This window comes from Cydia pomonella, chromosome 2, assembly GCF_033807575.1.
Source record: "Cydia pomonella isolate Wapato2018A chromosome 2, ilCydPomo1, whole genome shotgun sequence".
Taxonomy (NCBI): domain Eukaryota; kingdom Metazoa; phylum Arthropoda; class Insecta; order Lepidoptera; family Tortricidae; genus Cydia; species Cydia pomonella.
In genome coordinates, this window is record NC_084704.1 from 30,059,889 (window position 1) to 30,074,253 (window position 14,365).

At 37.0% G+C, this 14,365-nt stretch overlaps 1 protein-coding gene across 1 annotated transcript in view; it reads right to left on the bottom strand.

The window, feature by feature from the left end:
• The window catches only part of LOC133515349 (DNA-binding protein D-ETS-6-like), a 47,011-nt gene that overhangs the window by 11,289 nt on the left and 21,357 nt on the right, over positions 1–14,365 (bottom strand). Inside the window, exons 4-5 of the mRNA XM_061847874.1 lie at positions 5,467–5,582; positions 4,706–4,852 (exon numbers count right to left, since the gene is read on the bottom strand). Coding sequence (XP_061703858.1) covers positions 4,706–4,852; positions 5,467–5,582 — 263 coding nt within the window. The remainder of the gene's footprint in view (positions 1–4,705; positions 4,853–5,466; positions 5,583–14,365) is intronic.

Genomic DNA, 14,365 nt, shown 5'->3' on the forward strand with positions numbered 1-14,365 from the left:
CGAAGAGTATTATTGTATTATTTCAGTAGAATCAGTAGTTACAATAATAATAGGCATAAAATAGGGAATATTACGCAAAACTCTGCGTAGAGGGCGTTACTAACGCACACGGGGCCTACCGCGAAATGGAAAATCTAAATTGTGGTTTCTGCCTCCATCATTCTTGCATATTCGATAGACAGAGAGGCAGATAGGTAACGAAATTTCGTTTCGCGTTAGACCATCTGTAACCAAAACGCCTTGATCAATCATCATCATCAAGCATCAATGCCATAGTGAAAACTTGTCAAAAAACTGTTTAAGGCATAGTATGCATAAGTTACTCTCAGGTTTATAATACATGCTAGTGCTGCTCTCTACAGCCTGAAAAAATGTATGGCCTATCTATTTCAGGAGAATGCATCGTACGCGAGCAGTTAGCAATACCTAATATCGCCAACGACAGATTGCAAATGAAATATAGGCACCTTTATGAGTAATTCAATAACTGCACTGAAATATGATGTTCGTACTCTCTGCTGGCAGATTTACAGAAGATCAGTTGGACTCTAAATTAAGTAAGAAAGAAATAGTTTCCCGTAATCTACAAATTTATTAACGAGATATTTCATTATATATAACTTCGTACGAAATGAAAAGTAATACGTGGGAATATGAGAAAAAATTAGTATATTTATATTAATTTATAACCTACATGCTCATTAATGAATAATTTTTACAAGCAGTAACATTACTAGATATCTCATTTAATATAATCCGACTAAATTACATTTCCGCAACACCTCCGTATTTCACAAAATAAATCAAGACATTATGCAACTTATATAATTTTGACGTATATATCCGAGTCGCCCGTGTTGCGACCGTCGCGACTTTCATGTAGTAACACCTAACATGGAAAAGTAAATAATAAAGACTGAATCTTCACGGATACCGCGTTGTTCGGGAAATATATATAGGTCAAATAAATACTTAACTAAGTCGCTTGTAATAAACCTTGCGTAGATAGATAGATAGATAGATGTATAAATAGAATACTCTTTATTGGAACACCTCAGTAAAAAGATACAAAAGAAAATAAAAAACAAACAATTGATTAAATGTAGAGGCAGACAACAGGCGGCTACGTAACGACTTATATATACTTATAGTACGTTATTCTTTTGTTATATAATTTATTTCATTGTCAATAATATGATAATCCGACAATATGTACGAAAGGGCAGTATTTAGTTCTTAAAGCTCTGCTTCTTCTGAACATTTTTTTATTCCACTTCATTTACTATTAAAATTGGTAACAAATTCTTAGGCAACTTGTCTGGCGCTATCAACTATCTCAAGTAAAATGTGGAGCCAGCGTGACTAAAATAAATATAAGTACTATTTTTTTATTGCTTTCCACAAAACCGGCAATATGTAGAATTGTGTAGCTTTATTTACAGAAATTTGGTTTCATATAGAGATTGGCAGTCATTGTTAATTAACTTCTCTCTGCGCCGAGTAAAATATAACCCGACCAAGTAATGTATTGGCTATACCATCCATATTTAACAAACAAATTTATGACGTTTTGTAACCTTCTTATTTTGGCAAATATATACCGACACATCCGAGCATGCACATTGCGAAGGGTGGTATTCTGGTTTTTCATCTTGGTCCAATGTGTATTTGCGTCTGACATTTTGCTTAATGAGAGAGTGAGACGCAATGCACATTGGACAAAGATCTTAGACTAGTGGAATATCACCCGAAAGGAAGAATTGAGTCACCGGGTGGCCCGGAGGCTCCGGGAAGTCCGATTTTTGCTCATAGCATGACCGGCTAGTCTCCGGTCCGAGCCCGCACCGGGCCACTACAGAGCTCCGGTGATGACGTAATGCTTTCCATAGAAAACGAAGCGCCGGAAGCTCCGGCCCGGCCCTGCCCCTGTGTAGCGTGAGTCAACCTTAACACCGTTGGTAATAAAGAAAAAAAAAACCTTTGTGATGAATGCGAAAACAAGAAAAAAGTTACAAACTGGAGCACATTGCCACAATTGCTGCTATGGCATTAAAATCAAACTGTAAAATTAGCGAAAAGCCTATATAGTATTTATTGTTTAAATAAAGTTAAATGTCTTAAGAGGCAGGTTTATAAAATACTAGCTTCTGTCGGCGACTTCGCCTGCGTGGGATGGGGATGATGGTGATGATTTATAAAAACTATCCAATGTCCGTCCTCAGACCTCAAACTATCCACATACCAAATTTTATCTAAATCGGTTCAGCAAAGACACAGACAGACAAAGTTACTTTCGTATTTATTTATAAGGCATGACCAAATTGTACGTACTGGATTTATTAGTTACCTCTATTTACGACTGGTAATTCCTGTCATTAACTATGACGTCTAAAAATTTAAATATACGATGTAAAACAGACCAAACAAATATTAGGAACTCATATTGTCAGGGAAAAACTCGGTTATCCGATTATATTCTTAATATTTAAATATGTGTGGATCACTTCTTATTACAAAACAACATATACATGATTTATAACGCCACAAACAAATAAAGAAACTTATAAAAGCTCGCACCAAGAGATCGCGCTACATTTCAAACTGCGCTCCTTTTAACTCGCTTATGCAAATGAGTTCGTTTTATTTGACGCTATAATTTACAAGTGGAGTGGAGGGTGTAATAACTGTCGAAATTTTAAATAGCATAAGTTAGTCTGAATTTCGAGGGACATAAGACATTCTGTAAACTAAGCCAGGCCACGGAGGCGGAGCTTGAAATTGGGAGGGACCTGCTAAAATCTGCAGTCATCGTAAAAGCTAATTAATTATCAACAAGATGCGAACGTTTTGTTTATTTTTGACCGTCTATTTCACAGACGCCCTTAAAATCCAGACAAATGTTAAGAGTAAAAAAACTTCGGACATTTGAAATAATTCGGTTATTTTATCGACACGGTACGTGATAAAGGAACAAATCAATTTTGCATTCTTATTGTTCATTTAAAGACGTCTCGATATCAACCTCAAAGTATCCTAATGAAACGTGTATGCACATACATAAGTAAGTTATTAAATAGGTCAAACAAGATAGATTTTCTTCGTTTCATGAAATAAAATTATTCATAACACCCGATTTTTTTGTGTTCATTAAATGTAGGTAACTTGTATAAGTATATATAATTAAACAAAACATTAAATTTCCTAAATCTAAACCTGGGGTAAACGCTCCTAAACGAGAAAGGTTAAGCATATGTTACGAACCATTCAAAAAAACTTGCCTGGTGAATATAAAATTGGCTTAAATTAAACTGAAGTACAGAGTCGATCAAAATACGTTAACTAATTCTTTTTTGAAATATTTTACTTACACGTCTTTTACAAAAAGTAATTCAGAATTCAAATTGAATGTAATTTTAATGTAATAGAACAAAACGTAGTATCTCTGTCAAAATATTCCCCAGTAATTTTGATACACAAAAGCAAACGTTTCTTAATAGTTATTTAGAAAATCGCAACGAGTGGTGATAAATTAAAACACAACGGAAGGGAGTAAAGAGTACTACGTTTTACAGTCCATATGGGCTTAATTGGCAAGTGCTTATTCCCGCACTAGTGCGGCAAAGTAGCACCATATTAATATTACTGAAAAGCTACGAGTATAAACAATATACCGCAGTAAAAAAAAACGACGTATTTTTGGACAATTCTGAAATTAGTACAACGTGTAGACCGTGGCACTGGGGTGGGGTCCGTGAGAAGGTAGGAAGAAAAAAATGGCGTCATTGAACTAGTTTTATATACACAACTTTGGGAACTAAACGAATTATTTTTATCTACTCTTCACCACTGAAGGACTTCATCAGTTTTTATTATTATTATTGGGAAACAAAGAGCGAAAAATAAAACATATGTTTAAACAAATATAGAATACACACAAGCCATAACAGTTTCCACTTATAGAATAATAACATTTTTTGTTGCTCAAACCAGACTTATACAATTTGGTTTAACTTCTATGAATTTGTAAAGTAGGTTTAGGTAAGATTATTAAACTTTAACAACAGAAAAGAAAGACGCTATACCTTGCTTATACTTAATTTACATGCAGCTCATTATCTTAGAGAATACAAATCATTAGATTTAATATTTACTACTTTTTTTTATTTATTTTTTATTACTGTTATTTATTTATTTATGTTCTTAATTGCAGAAACAAACTTAGGTAAGGTAGAATTAAATATATCAATATCAGAGTACTTCTGATTATAACTTTTGCATGCTCTTACGAGAAATCTGTTCTTCGCTTACACAGTTCGGTTGGAAGGTATTGAGAATAAGTTAAAGGAACGCGTTCGACGGTCTGGATATCGAAAGAATATGTCCGAAAGCAGATTAGGTGAGTCAATCGATCCATCCGATCCGTTTTAAATAAAACCACTTGGTCTCTAACGTTTTTCTTTAATATATGACATCTATCTCAGTTTATACCTAGTTTTAAATACAAGATGTAACACACATAGTGGAGATCCGTTTAAGGGCATATGCGATACGTGTTTTGATTAGGCAAAAAAAGAAGAAAAATGTATGTAAACATTTTTTGGTCTTTGTATGGAGGGTTTGCGACAAAAAAAATCTTCTATTTTTTCCTGATCAGAACACGATACCTTGTATTATACTTTATTATTCTAAGATACATGATTCTCACCTTGCTCATGATGTTCTTGTCGTAGTAGTAGCGCAGAGCCCTCGACAGCTTGTCATAGTTCATGGACGGCTTCTGCTTTCGGCGGCCCCAGCGGCGGGCCACCTCGTCGGGGTCGCTCAGGCGGAACTCGCCGTCCGTTGGAGAACCCTTCACGAAGATAAAATACTAGTTCAACCAGAGTTTTATTTTTTCAAACATCTTAAATCGGTCATAATTCATTTCGATACCGACACTAAATTTGCTAAAATACTTAATATTTTTGATACGCTATTTTTTCCGCTGCATTATTCAGTTTCGATCAAGCATACTGAAAACCTTACTATGTACGAAAAAAAGGCTTTCGATAACTAACATGTTAACATACTTCACCACGTAGCCCAGCTACGTACCCTTTGCTACGCCGTAGCAGGGCTACACAAAGCAACTTTGACTTTCGGCCCAAGTCGAACTTTACAATACGTCAAACATTTCCTAAAGATACGATATGGATCGGATCAGTGTCAAAAATGACGATTTTGTTTGAAGAAACATCACTTATGACACTGACATCTAATCCATATCGTATGTTTAGCAAATGTTTGACGTATCTTAGAGCTCGAATCGGGCTGTCTGATTTCTCATCTTCTCAATCAAGTATAAGGCTATTTTAGATAATTTTTTACTTCCGAAATTAGGTGTGATTTTATTAGTATGCCTCTATGACCACGTTTCGCCCACATCAGACCTACGAAGATAATGTATTATATGAGTATGTAGCTCACCTCCCAGCAGATTCCGGGTGCACCCTGAGCCAGTTCATCCAACAGGAACTGCCAGAGCTGCACTTGCCCGCCCGCAGTAGCACCGCTGCCGCGACAACTTAGCGACGCGTATGGATCTAAAACAAACATAAATAGTGAGTGCCAACTATTGTTACCCACGCAGAAACAAACATTGTGCACAGAACCAAGTATTCCTGTTTGACGAAAGCACGTTATTTGTAAAACAAGTGGAAGTCCATTGTAACTAAAGGAGTTGAAAAGAGGCGTCCACTTAGCTATTACAAGTGTCAAGTTTGTTTAGCTTATGGGCTTGCTTAAAACGGCTTCCGCATTTTACCTAGGTCGCAAAACACGGCTCGGTTAGGTAAGCCACTCATTCGAACTGTATTGCACAAAAACTGTTTATGAAAAAGTCGATTTATTCTGTCTGTAATATTTAATGTGACAGTCGTGACAGTGATGAGTTGTGATAGCCGTGGTGATGGAGCTAAACAATTCGTCGCCATTTAGGCGCCACAGAGAAATAAAAACAAACAAAGTGTAAGATAACGCATTTCACAACGTCGTGTGTGACACGAATGTTAGGTTAACTACCTTAGGGCCACTTACGGGTTATTTTATTTATTTTTTATTTTATTGGTATTCAGGATAACAACAGCCGTAAATATAACTAAACATATAAATGCTTACATAAAAGAAGGCCAATGACAGTCATCCATTAAATTGCAATACATATAACAAAGTAAAATAACAAAAAAATTAAAAACGACGAAAATGTACAATATACACACAAATGCTCGAAACCTTAAAAATACGTACCGGTTGTAAAATATGTACTTAATGAATAATCGAGTTTAATTTACTTTTCGCAAAAGACCATAAAATTTGCATTAGTAACATATCCAAATAAATACCTGAACATAGTATTTGAACTGAATTTTTATTAATGGTAGAATTAGGTAGTAAGAAATAAAAATTTCAACATTTAGAAAGAAACTCCTTTAAAAAAAAAAAAATACCTCTAACAAATTGCATTGCATTTCCCTAGTACCCATCAACACATAGCTTGAAGAAGTTATGATATGCCTACTTAGATATTATTATTGTAAGATTTGTACTTGTTTTCTTATTTTACGAACGAATTAGAACAAGTGGCAAAAATAATACAAAACGGATTTTATATTAATTTTCGTTATCTCTGAGCAAAACGGAATATATGTCTTTTTTAAATTTATACTTAGACCCTACAAAAGGATCGGCAGAGCAGAATTCGGTGTTATACAAGTGTGGGATCCGTGATAAGACGGCGTTAGAACCATAGTTAGTGGAGTGGAAGGGAACATGAAACAGAGTTGTGTGTCGAGTTCGACGTCTTGGAACTCGAAACGATAAGCCAGATAACAGTTCAGGGCAGTCTAACCCATTTCTAATTATATCGAAAAGTAGGCTCATGTCAGCCACTTTGCGCCTATCCTCGAGTGAATGGAGATTATATTCCCGACAGTTACCTTTGTACCCAGCAGATGTTTTCTTGAATTTATAATTTAAATGAGCAACAAATTTTTTTTGAATTTTTTCGATGCGGTCTTTATGAACAGCATAACACACTGACCAGATAGGTGATGCATATTCAAGGATGGATCTCACATATGCGTAATATACGACTTTTAGACATGACAAGCTTTGGAAAGGTTTACAAGTCCTCATGACGAAGCCTAAACTGCGATATGATCTGTTTACAATGGAGTCTACATGATTTCTCATAGTCATTTTGGAATCTAGAATTACTCCCAAGTCACGCACAACATCAACTCTGTTCACCGCTACGCCATTGAAATGGTATGAGTAATTGATTGGCTTAACTTAGTTTATTAGTTTAGATTTAGTTTAGTTTTAGTTAGCCACTATAAACCCGGGGTTAACCGGTTAAACCCGGAGTTACCAGTACAATTTAACCCTGTGTTAACGGTTAACTCCGAGTTAGTGGCTAACCCTGGATGGCGCATGTGACTAGGCCTAAAAATGTCTAATAAAGTTATAAATATGGCTGCTGACAAAGGATATTTTTATCCCGTTAGCGATGGAGACGTCCGGGTCTTGGTGTGCAGAGACCAAGATTTTCTTGAGCGAATTGGGGCAGCGTTTAAGGGAAGAATGTCATGACCCTCGTTCCGGGTCTTTCCTGATGCAGAGGCTGTCTATCGCGATCCAGTGTGGCAATGCGACTAGCGTGATGGGCACCTTTGCATACGGAAGGGCGCGGGTCCAGTTGTTTGACTAAGTTCTAATTTGTGGCTTTGTTTAGTTTAGTTTTATTTAATATTAATATATTTTTTTATTATCTTGTACAATATATATGTATGTATATCATATCTGCTTCAGAAATACCTACCGTGGTATAGGTGGTGTAAGCGGCGGTCGCCGGCGCTAAGCCACAGCATGGTGTCACCATCACACGAATGGGACAATGTTATTTGACCGTGACAAACACAGTGTCTTTGAAAACACTCACACACACACACACACTTTAAAATCACTTAATTATCGATTGCAACAATAATTTACCATTATTATCACAGTGAACATAATATGAAAAAGATAATTTTAAAACAGGTAGTAATTTTAGTTTGGTGGTTTAGTGCATATCAAAGCAAATTAAATGCAAGTTTTGAGTTCAATATTCTTATTGTCTTGATGCCAATTTAGTACTATTATAGTACCGTTACAAACAAAAAATATTAAAAAAAAATCTTTCGTTAAATGAGAAATGAATTTTCCGACCGGATGTGCACACCGCGGGACCGGAAGCCGCGGAGTGACGGAAACGGAAACGGAAGCGCCGCCCCCGCCCGCCCATAAGCCAGATAAAGAACCCCACTCGTGTGCTAATGAGGCTATTAAAACGGGGTTATGGATACGACGAAGTGCCTTCGCGAAAAAGATGGAGTCCTTGATATTAATCGGAGCAACTAAAAAGTTAATCGCTTGCAAGCTCTAGAGACACTTAATGTAACCTATTGAAATATTTAGGTAAAATAAACTTTTTTTTCAACACTGGATCTGATCCATTGGCAAACTTGTTGAGCTTGGTCAAAGCTCGGACCCCGGTACGTCCTTAAACTACGTCCAAAAGAGAGGTATGGATTACTATGGACATTGTGAATGTCATCTCGCTTTGTGTGGTAGGGCACAGCACAGCGGATGTCATTCCAGATCTAGAGCAGAACCCAACTGGGGAGGTACTTCAACCTTACAGAAAACCGCAGACAATTATCACTAGACCCTACTCATAGTGTTGTGTTCCTGACGGTGAGTGAGGTTGTCAGAGCTCAACGAGGGTGCGGAGTGTTAGGGTCGGCAACACGCATGTAGCTCCTTTGGAGTTGCAGGCTGCTTACCATCAGGCGGGCCATATGATTGTTTGCCACCGACGTAGTTTAAAAAAAACGTTTGGAAACTGGCAACACAACCAGCGAAACGTTTGAGATAGGAAGATACTAAAAGTTCAATCGGGTGAATACACCGTGTAGAGCTAGTTATAGGTCCTGCTAAAGTGATGCAATTTGAAACAAAAATTTGCTTAAAATTCTTAGGAAGAGACTGACCGGATTTAAAAATTATACATAGGTATGAGGATCTAAGGCGTGTCTAAATCTATAGGCGGGCTAGAGAAATAAGAGATGTTGTCAAACAGAAGAGAGGAAACTAAATTTACATTCACCGAGTGATGTATCCATGTCAAGTCAACATCAATTCAATAGTATCGTATAAAACAACGCGCCAAAAGTATCATACATATTTGCTACCTTTGAACAGAGATTTCTGTTTTAATTTTGTTAAGCTATCAGAGAATACTTTTGACGCATAGTCTGATACGGTACTTTTGATGCTAACTAATACGACCTACTAACTTGATAATAACTAATGAGACCAGTATAATTAAAGGGGCCCATCATCATCATCTCCTAGCCGTTTTCGACCACAGCGACTGAGTTCTACCGATGAGAGCGTCGCTTGTGCGCTCTCAGGTGACTGATATAGCCAATTTTTGCAGCAAATGTGCACACTCGCTGCAAGTCAGCAGCCCTCCGACATAATTGTAAAGTATGGCCGCAGGTGTTCTGTGCGCCACCTAGCTTCAAACTGACGCACCTGCGTCTGCACAATATGCCTCTAACGTGGTCGGTCACTGGCTAGACTCTCCTTTCGTTAGCTCTATATGAGCTAGGCCGATAGCGTCCGGCGCGGACTGTTAATAAGTGGGCCCTCAGAATAAAGACAGTGGGCCCACGTGCGGAGGAGTGGGAGTGTGACGCACGTGCGCAGTGATAACAATGTTAAAATTCGTATCTACCAAATGTTCAAACCAAAGATAAAAATAAACTGTTAGACACTTTTATTAAATAAAGTTGCAATGAATAATGCATGCGACAGCAGTAAGTAGTGGTAATCCCGCTAATCCCGTAGATCCTGGGGTCCCGGTGTGCGGTCCCGTGTTATTTGATGGCGTCCCGGAGAGCGGCTTACTCAATCTTCATCACAAGTATGGGAAACGTAGGGAAAACATAAATTATGTAATCAATTCAACAGTGGAGAGAAGGGGTGAATATTCGGCATTAGATCTTTAAAAGCAAAATGATGGCTCATCTAATTTAATTATTTTTGATAGTATAAGAAGTCAACATAAAATTAATAATGATTGCCTTAGTGACCTAATATATGAATTAATGAAATCGTTTATTCACAATGAACATATGGTAACATAATATCTTAAATTACAAGCATTGTGTGTATATATTCAGTCTATGTAGACGTGTGAAAACAGTTGTCAGTGATTACTTGATTAGATCACTCAGTCATTTAAAATGAATTAGATTTACAAGATTAAATATAATTTGACATCAACTAATAAAAAATAATGTAAGAGTCAACAGCATTAACATATTAAAATTACAAAATAATAATAATAAATAGAATGAAAAATTATACAAGATCTTCAGATGTCAATAAACATTTAAAACGTATGCAATAAAAAATCGTTTATACTGTAAAAACAATTGTCAATTAGTATTTTATACAATGCTTTTTGAACTCATTAATAGGCAATATCTTTATTTCAGCTGGAGTATTTTATTGAATATATTAATACACATACAATACGCGCTTTTTTTCCTAAGTACTAACTTGCTAGTAGTTGGCAATGCTAACCTACAGCGTCTGTGTGACCGTGTTGTTTCTTTGTCTCCTATGAAGGTGAATAGTTCAATATTCAGTTTTACAAAAATGCATATCTCGAAAATATAGAGGCAAGGGAAGGATAGTAGTTTATGCTTAATAAATAACGGTTTACGAGGTTCAAGTCTGTCTACTCCGCAAAGGGTACGGATGCATTTCTTTTGAGCCACAAAAGCGCGATCGGTGTTAACAGAGTTGCCCCATATAATTACGCCATAGCGTAGAATAGACATAATATATCCGTGATAAATTAATAAGGCACTTTTGAACGAAACAGTTCGCTTAACGCGCCAAAGAGCAAAGATGAATTTGTTCAGTTTGATACAGACCGTGTCTACGTGTTCTTTCTAGCTACAATGTGTGTCGAGTGTCATACCAAGAAAAACAGTGCTAGTTACTTAGCTAGGACGAAGGATGTGTTGTGAAAAAATCACATTTTTTGTCACTTTGGTTGTAAGGATATATATGACCCTGATTGCACAGTCGTCATGAAATATACAATTTGCCCAAGAATCATCTAGGCTCATTTTCTCATATTTTGTCAGCACCTATGAGCCTCACTTAATATACTTTAGAACTCCTAACATTTATCTCTTTCTTAGGCAAGAAATGTAGCCCGGTTCGACAGAAGAAGTTTAGAAAACTGGTCTGTATTTTGACTGTAGCAATTAAGCGCCAAGGATCTAGATCAGATTTATAAACTCTGAATAGCGCTCCCATGCGTTAGCGGCATCGGATCGGCATGCATTATGCATGCGGGGGCAATATCGGGGCTTCGCTGTCGGGGGTCCCGGCCTCGGGGCTCGGAGGTCATGTAATCTGCGGCCCGAGGGCGCGAGTTGTTGACGCGGCGAATGTCTTTTGTTTGGGCGTTATGCAAAAAAAAAATGTTTTGTCGAAAATGTAATAAATGCCTTGATGAATTTTATGATGTATTTAATTTCTTAAAACGGATAAGGTTAGTTTAAACACTGCCTTATTTTTGATGACATCAATAACTATAATTTAAATAAAAATTAATTGTTTAAGTATCTTGTTTTCTGAAAAATAACTGTTTTAATACCTATTATAAACTTTGTAAGAACATGCAGATGTAATGTTACTTAAATAATGTAAATCATAATATAATAATATGTGTGTGTAATAATAATATGTATTTTATAAGTTATAAATACTTGATACAGTCATGCTACAGGTACCTATAGACTACAGACACATCTTTATAAAAATTTCATCATTTAAAGTTTTACAGATTACTAGTATGATTCATCTGTAGAAACACCTATTTGCTCGTCTTCGAAATTTCTTCCGGGAATTTAAAAGTTAATTATTCGTATGATGTTTCGAACGTACTTATTCAGGTTACGAATACGAACATTATGATTCATATGACCTGACGAAAGACCTCCTCAATGCCCTTATAAGTAAATTACATACAGCTCAATTGCTGGATTCTGTTTAATCGGCGATATATCACATACGTGACCGAACCGAAAAAAGACTATAATTGAGCTGGGGTTTTTATTAAAGTAGATAAGCAGACAGACAGAAACATGGCGGCCGACGCTTCCGAGAAAATGTTTTGGAACGGATTTGGCAACGATGGCGTGGGTCACAAGAGAGAGCGGGTAGGGATAAATTATTGTGTTCAATTATACAAATTTCGCATATTTAAAAAACTGAGGACTTAGTTAAACGTACCAATAATTACTTAATTAGGCTGCGTTTCCACCAGAGTCGTGCGAAGATGCGTAGCGAGGGATGTGTTTGTTAAGAAACAATAGAATATTGTCCACTACTGCTGCGCTGATCGAGGAAAGGTAAATAAAGTGTTTTTATGGACTTTTAACAAATACATCCCTCGTTACGCATCCTCGCACATCTTTGGTGGAAACGCAGTCTTAACGTCGCGAGGCGAGGTGCGCGAAAAGATTAAACAATATTCTTATACTGCACATTTATGAGATGAAAATGAAACTCACGGGGTGGAGCGATGGCTACAACCTTTACATACATGTTTAAACAACAATTTTAAGATATTATGTAGGCTATAGCGGTCTCACTTAAATACCCAGCAGTAAATCAAAAACTGGGTAACCTGATGCTTCAGTAGAGTTGCTGGGAGACATGCTCTACAAAATCTATTAGAGCAACCACAATTTCATTTGGCGTGTACTCCCACTTCAGAGGTGTTTTAAAGTAAGTATTAGAAATTGAGTAGTTGTCAAGCGGACCCCAGGCTCCCATGAGCCGTAGCAAAATGCCGGGACAACGCGAGGAAGAAGAGATTAGAAATTGAGTAGTTACTTGTTGTGTACTAAATTCTCATATAACATAGGAGGACTATATATATATATACATATATATATTCTATCATTTATGTATGTATGTATATACTTTATTGTACATAGAAATAAAAACACGAAAAACACAGTTACAGAGTTAATTAAATACAACAAAAGCGAACTTATCCTTGTATGGGATCTCTTCCAGTTAACCACCAGTTAAATCCACCAAAGAAAACAATCATTTATTGTTTTCTTTGGTGGATTTAACTGGTGGTTTGGTGAAAAGTTTAGGTTCCAACCCATCAAACTTTTTCATATACCAGTCTGAACCTTTATCAAATATTCAAAAATATCAGTTGCTGAACAGAAGCATTTGAAAATTAGGAACATCTGAAGAATGACCTAACGTGATAAAAGGGATGCATTATGCTCTAGTTTATTTCATCTAGCCGGGCAAGCGCATGATTGGCGCGACAGTATCTCGCGGTGAGATAGACTACCCGTTTCTCTTTAATTAACATAGAAAAAGACAGGTAGTCTAACTCGCCGCGAAATACTGTCGCTAATCATGTGCTAAGCCTACAGGATGACTTTATCTAGCAAATTGATGTTAATGTAATATGATTTCGACATAATTCGGCCGTGCATGTCACTCGCAGGTAAGTCCATTGAATTGTTAACTGGGATGCATCATCAATTAGGTAAAATATGCATAACATCTTTTTATATTAGTTCTAATGCCGCTTCAGTTAGAGAAATGGTAATCTGAAATTAGTTTAATTTATTTTTCATCACTCTTGCTCGTAAACGGTGTTTAGTATGCCAGCATACTGAGATGTAATGAGCCCCGGCCACGGGCGTAATAAGACTTTTTATTTTATTTTATTATGCCCATGGACATATAGGACATAATGTTTAGGGAATCATAAGCACAAAAATTGGTTTTTTCTTCGCTAATGTGATGAAAAATATTGTGTGTAATTCCGGGAATTATCACCCTCGTTTCCAATATTGACATACAATTACCCTAAATACCCCCCTTGTTGTACAATGTACTATCATAGCTCAGATAGCTGCCTTTCTAGCGGCGTGTTGGTAATATTACTCGTATCGAGAGATCCGTCAAGAATAATTGCTCGCTCCGTCTTAAGTTTTAAGCCATATCTTACGGTAAGCAGGCGGAGCAGGCGCCAGGCGGGGCTTGTGGCCACGCGGCCCGCCCACAGGGCCCCTCCTCCGAGCCATCGAGAGCCACTCTAGCCCCGGCTCTCGACACTCAAGAACCTCCTGACATCGGAGGATTATTATGGCACCAGAGAACATTGATAGACAACCTTATAAAACGGACATGCTGTGATTTACTACCGCCAGATAGT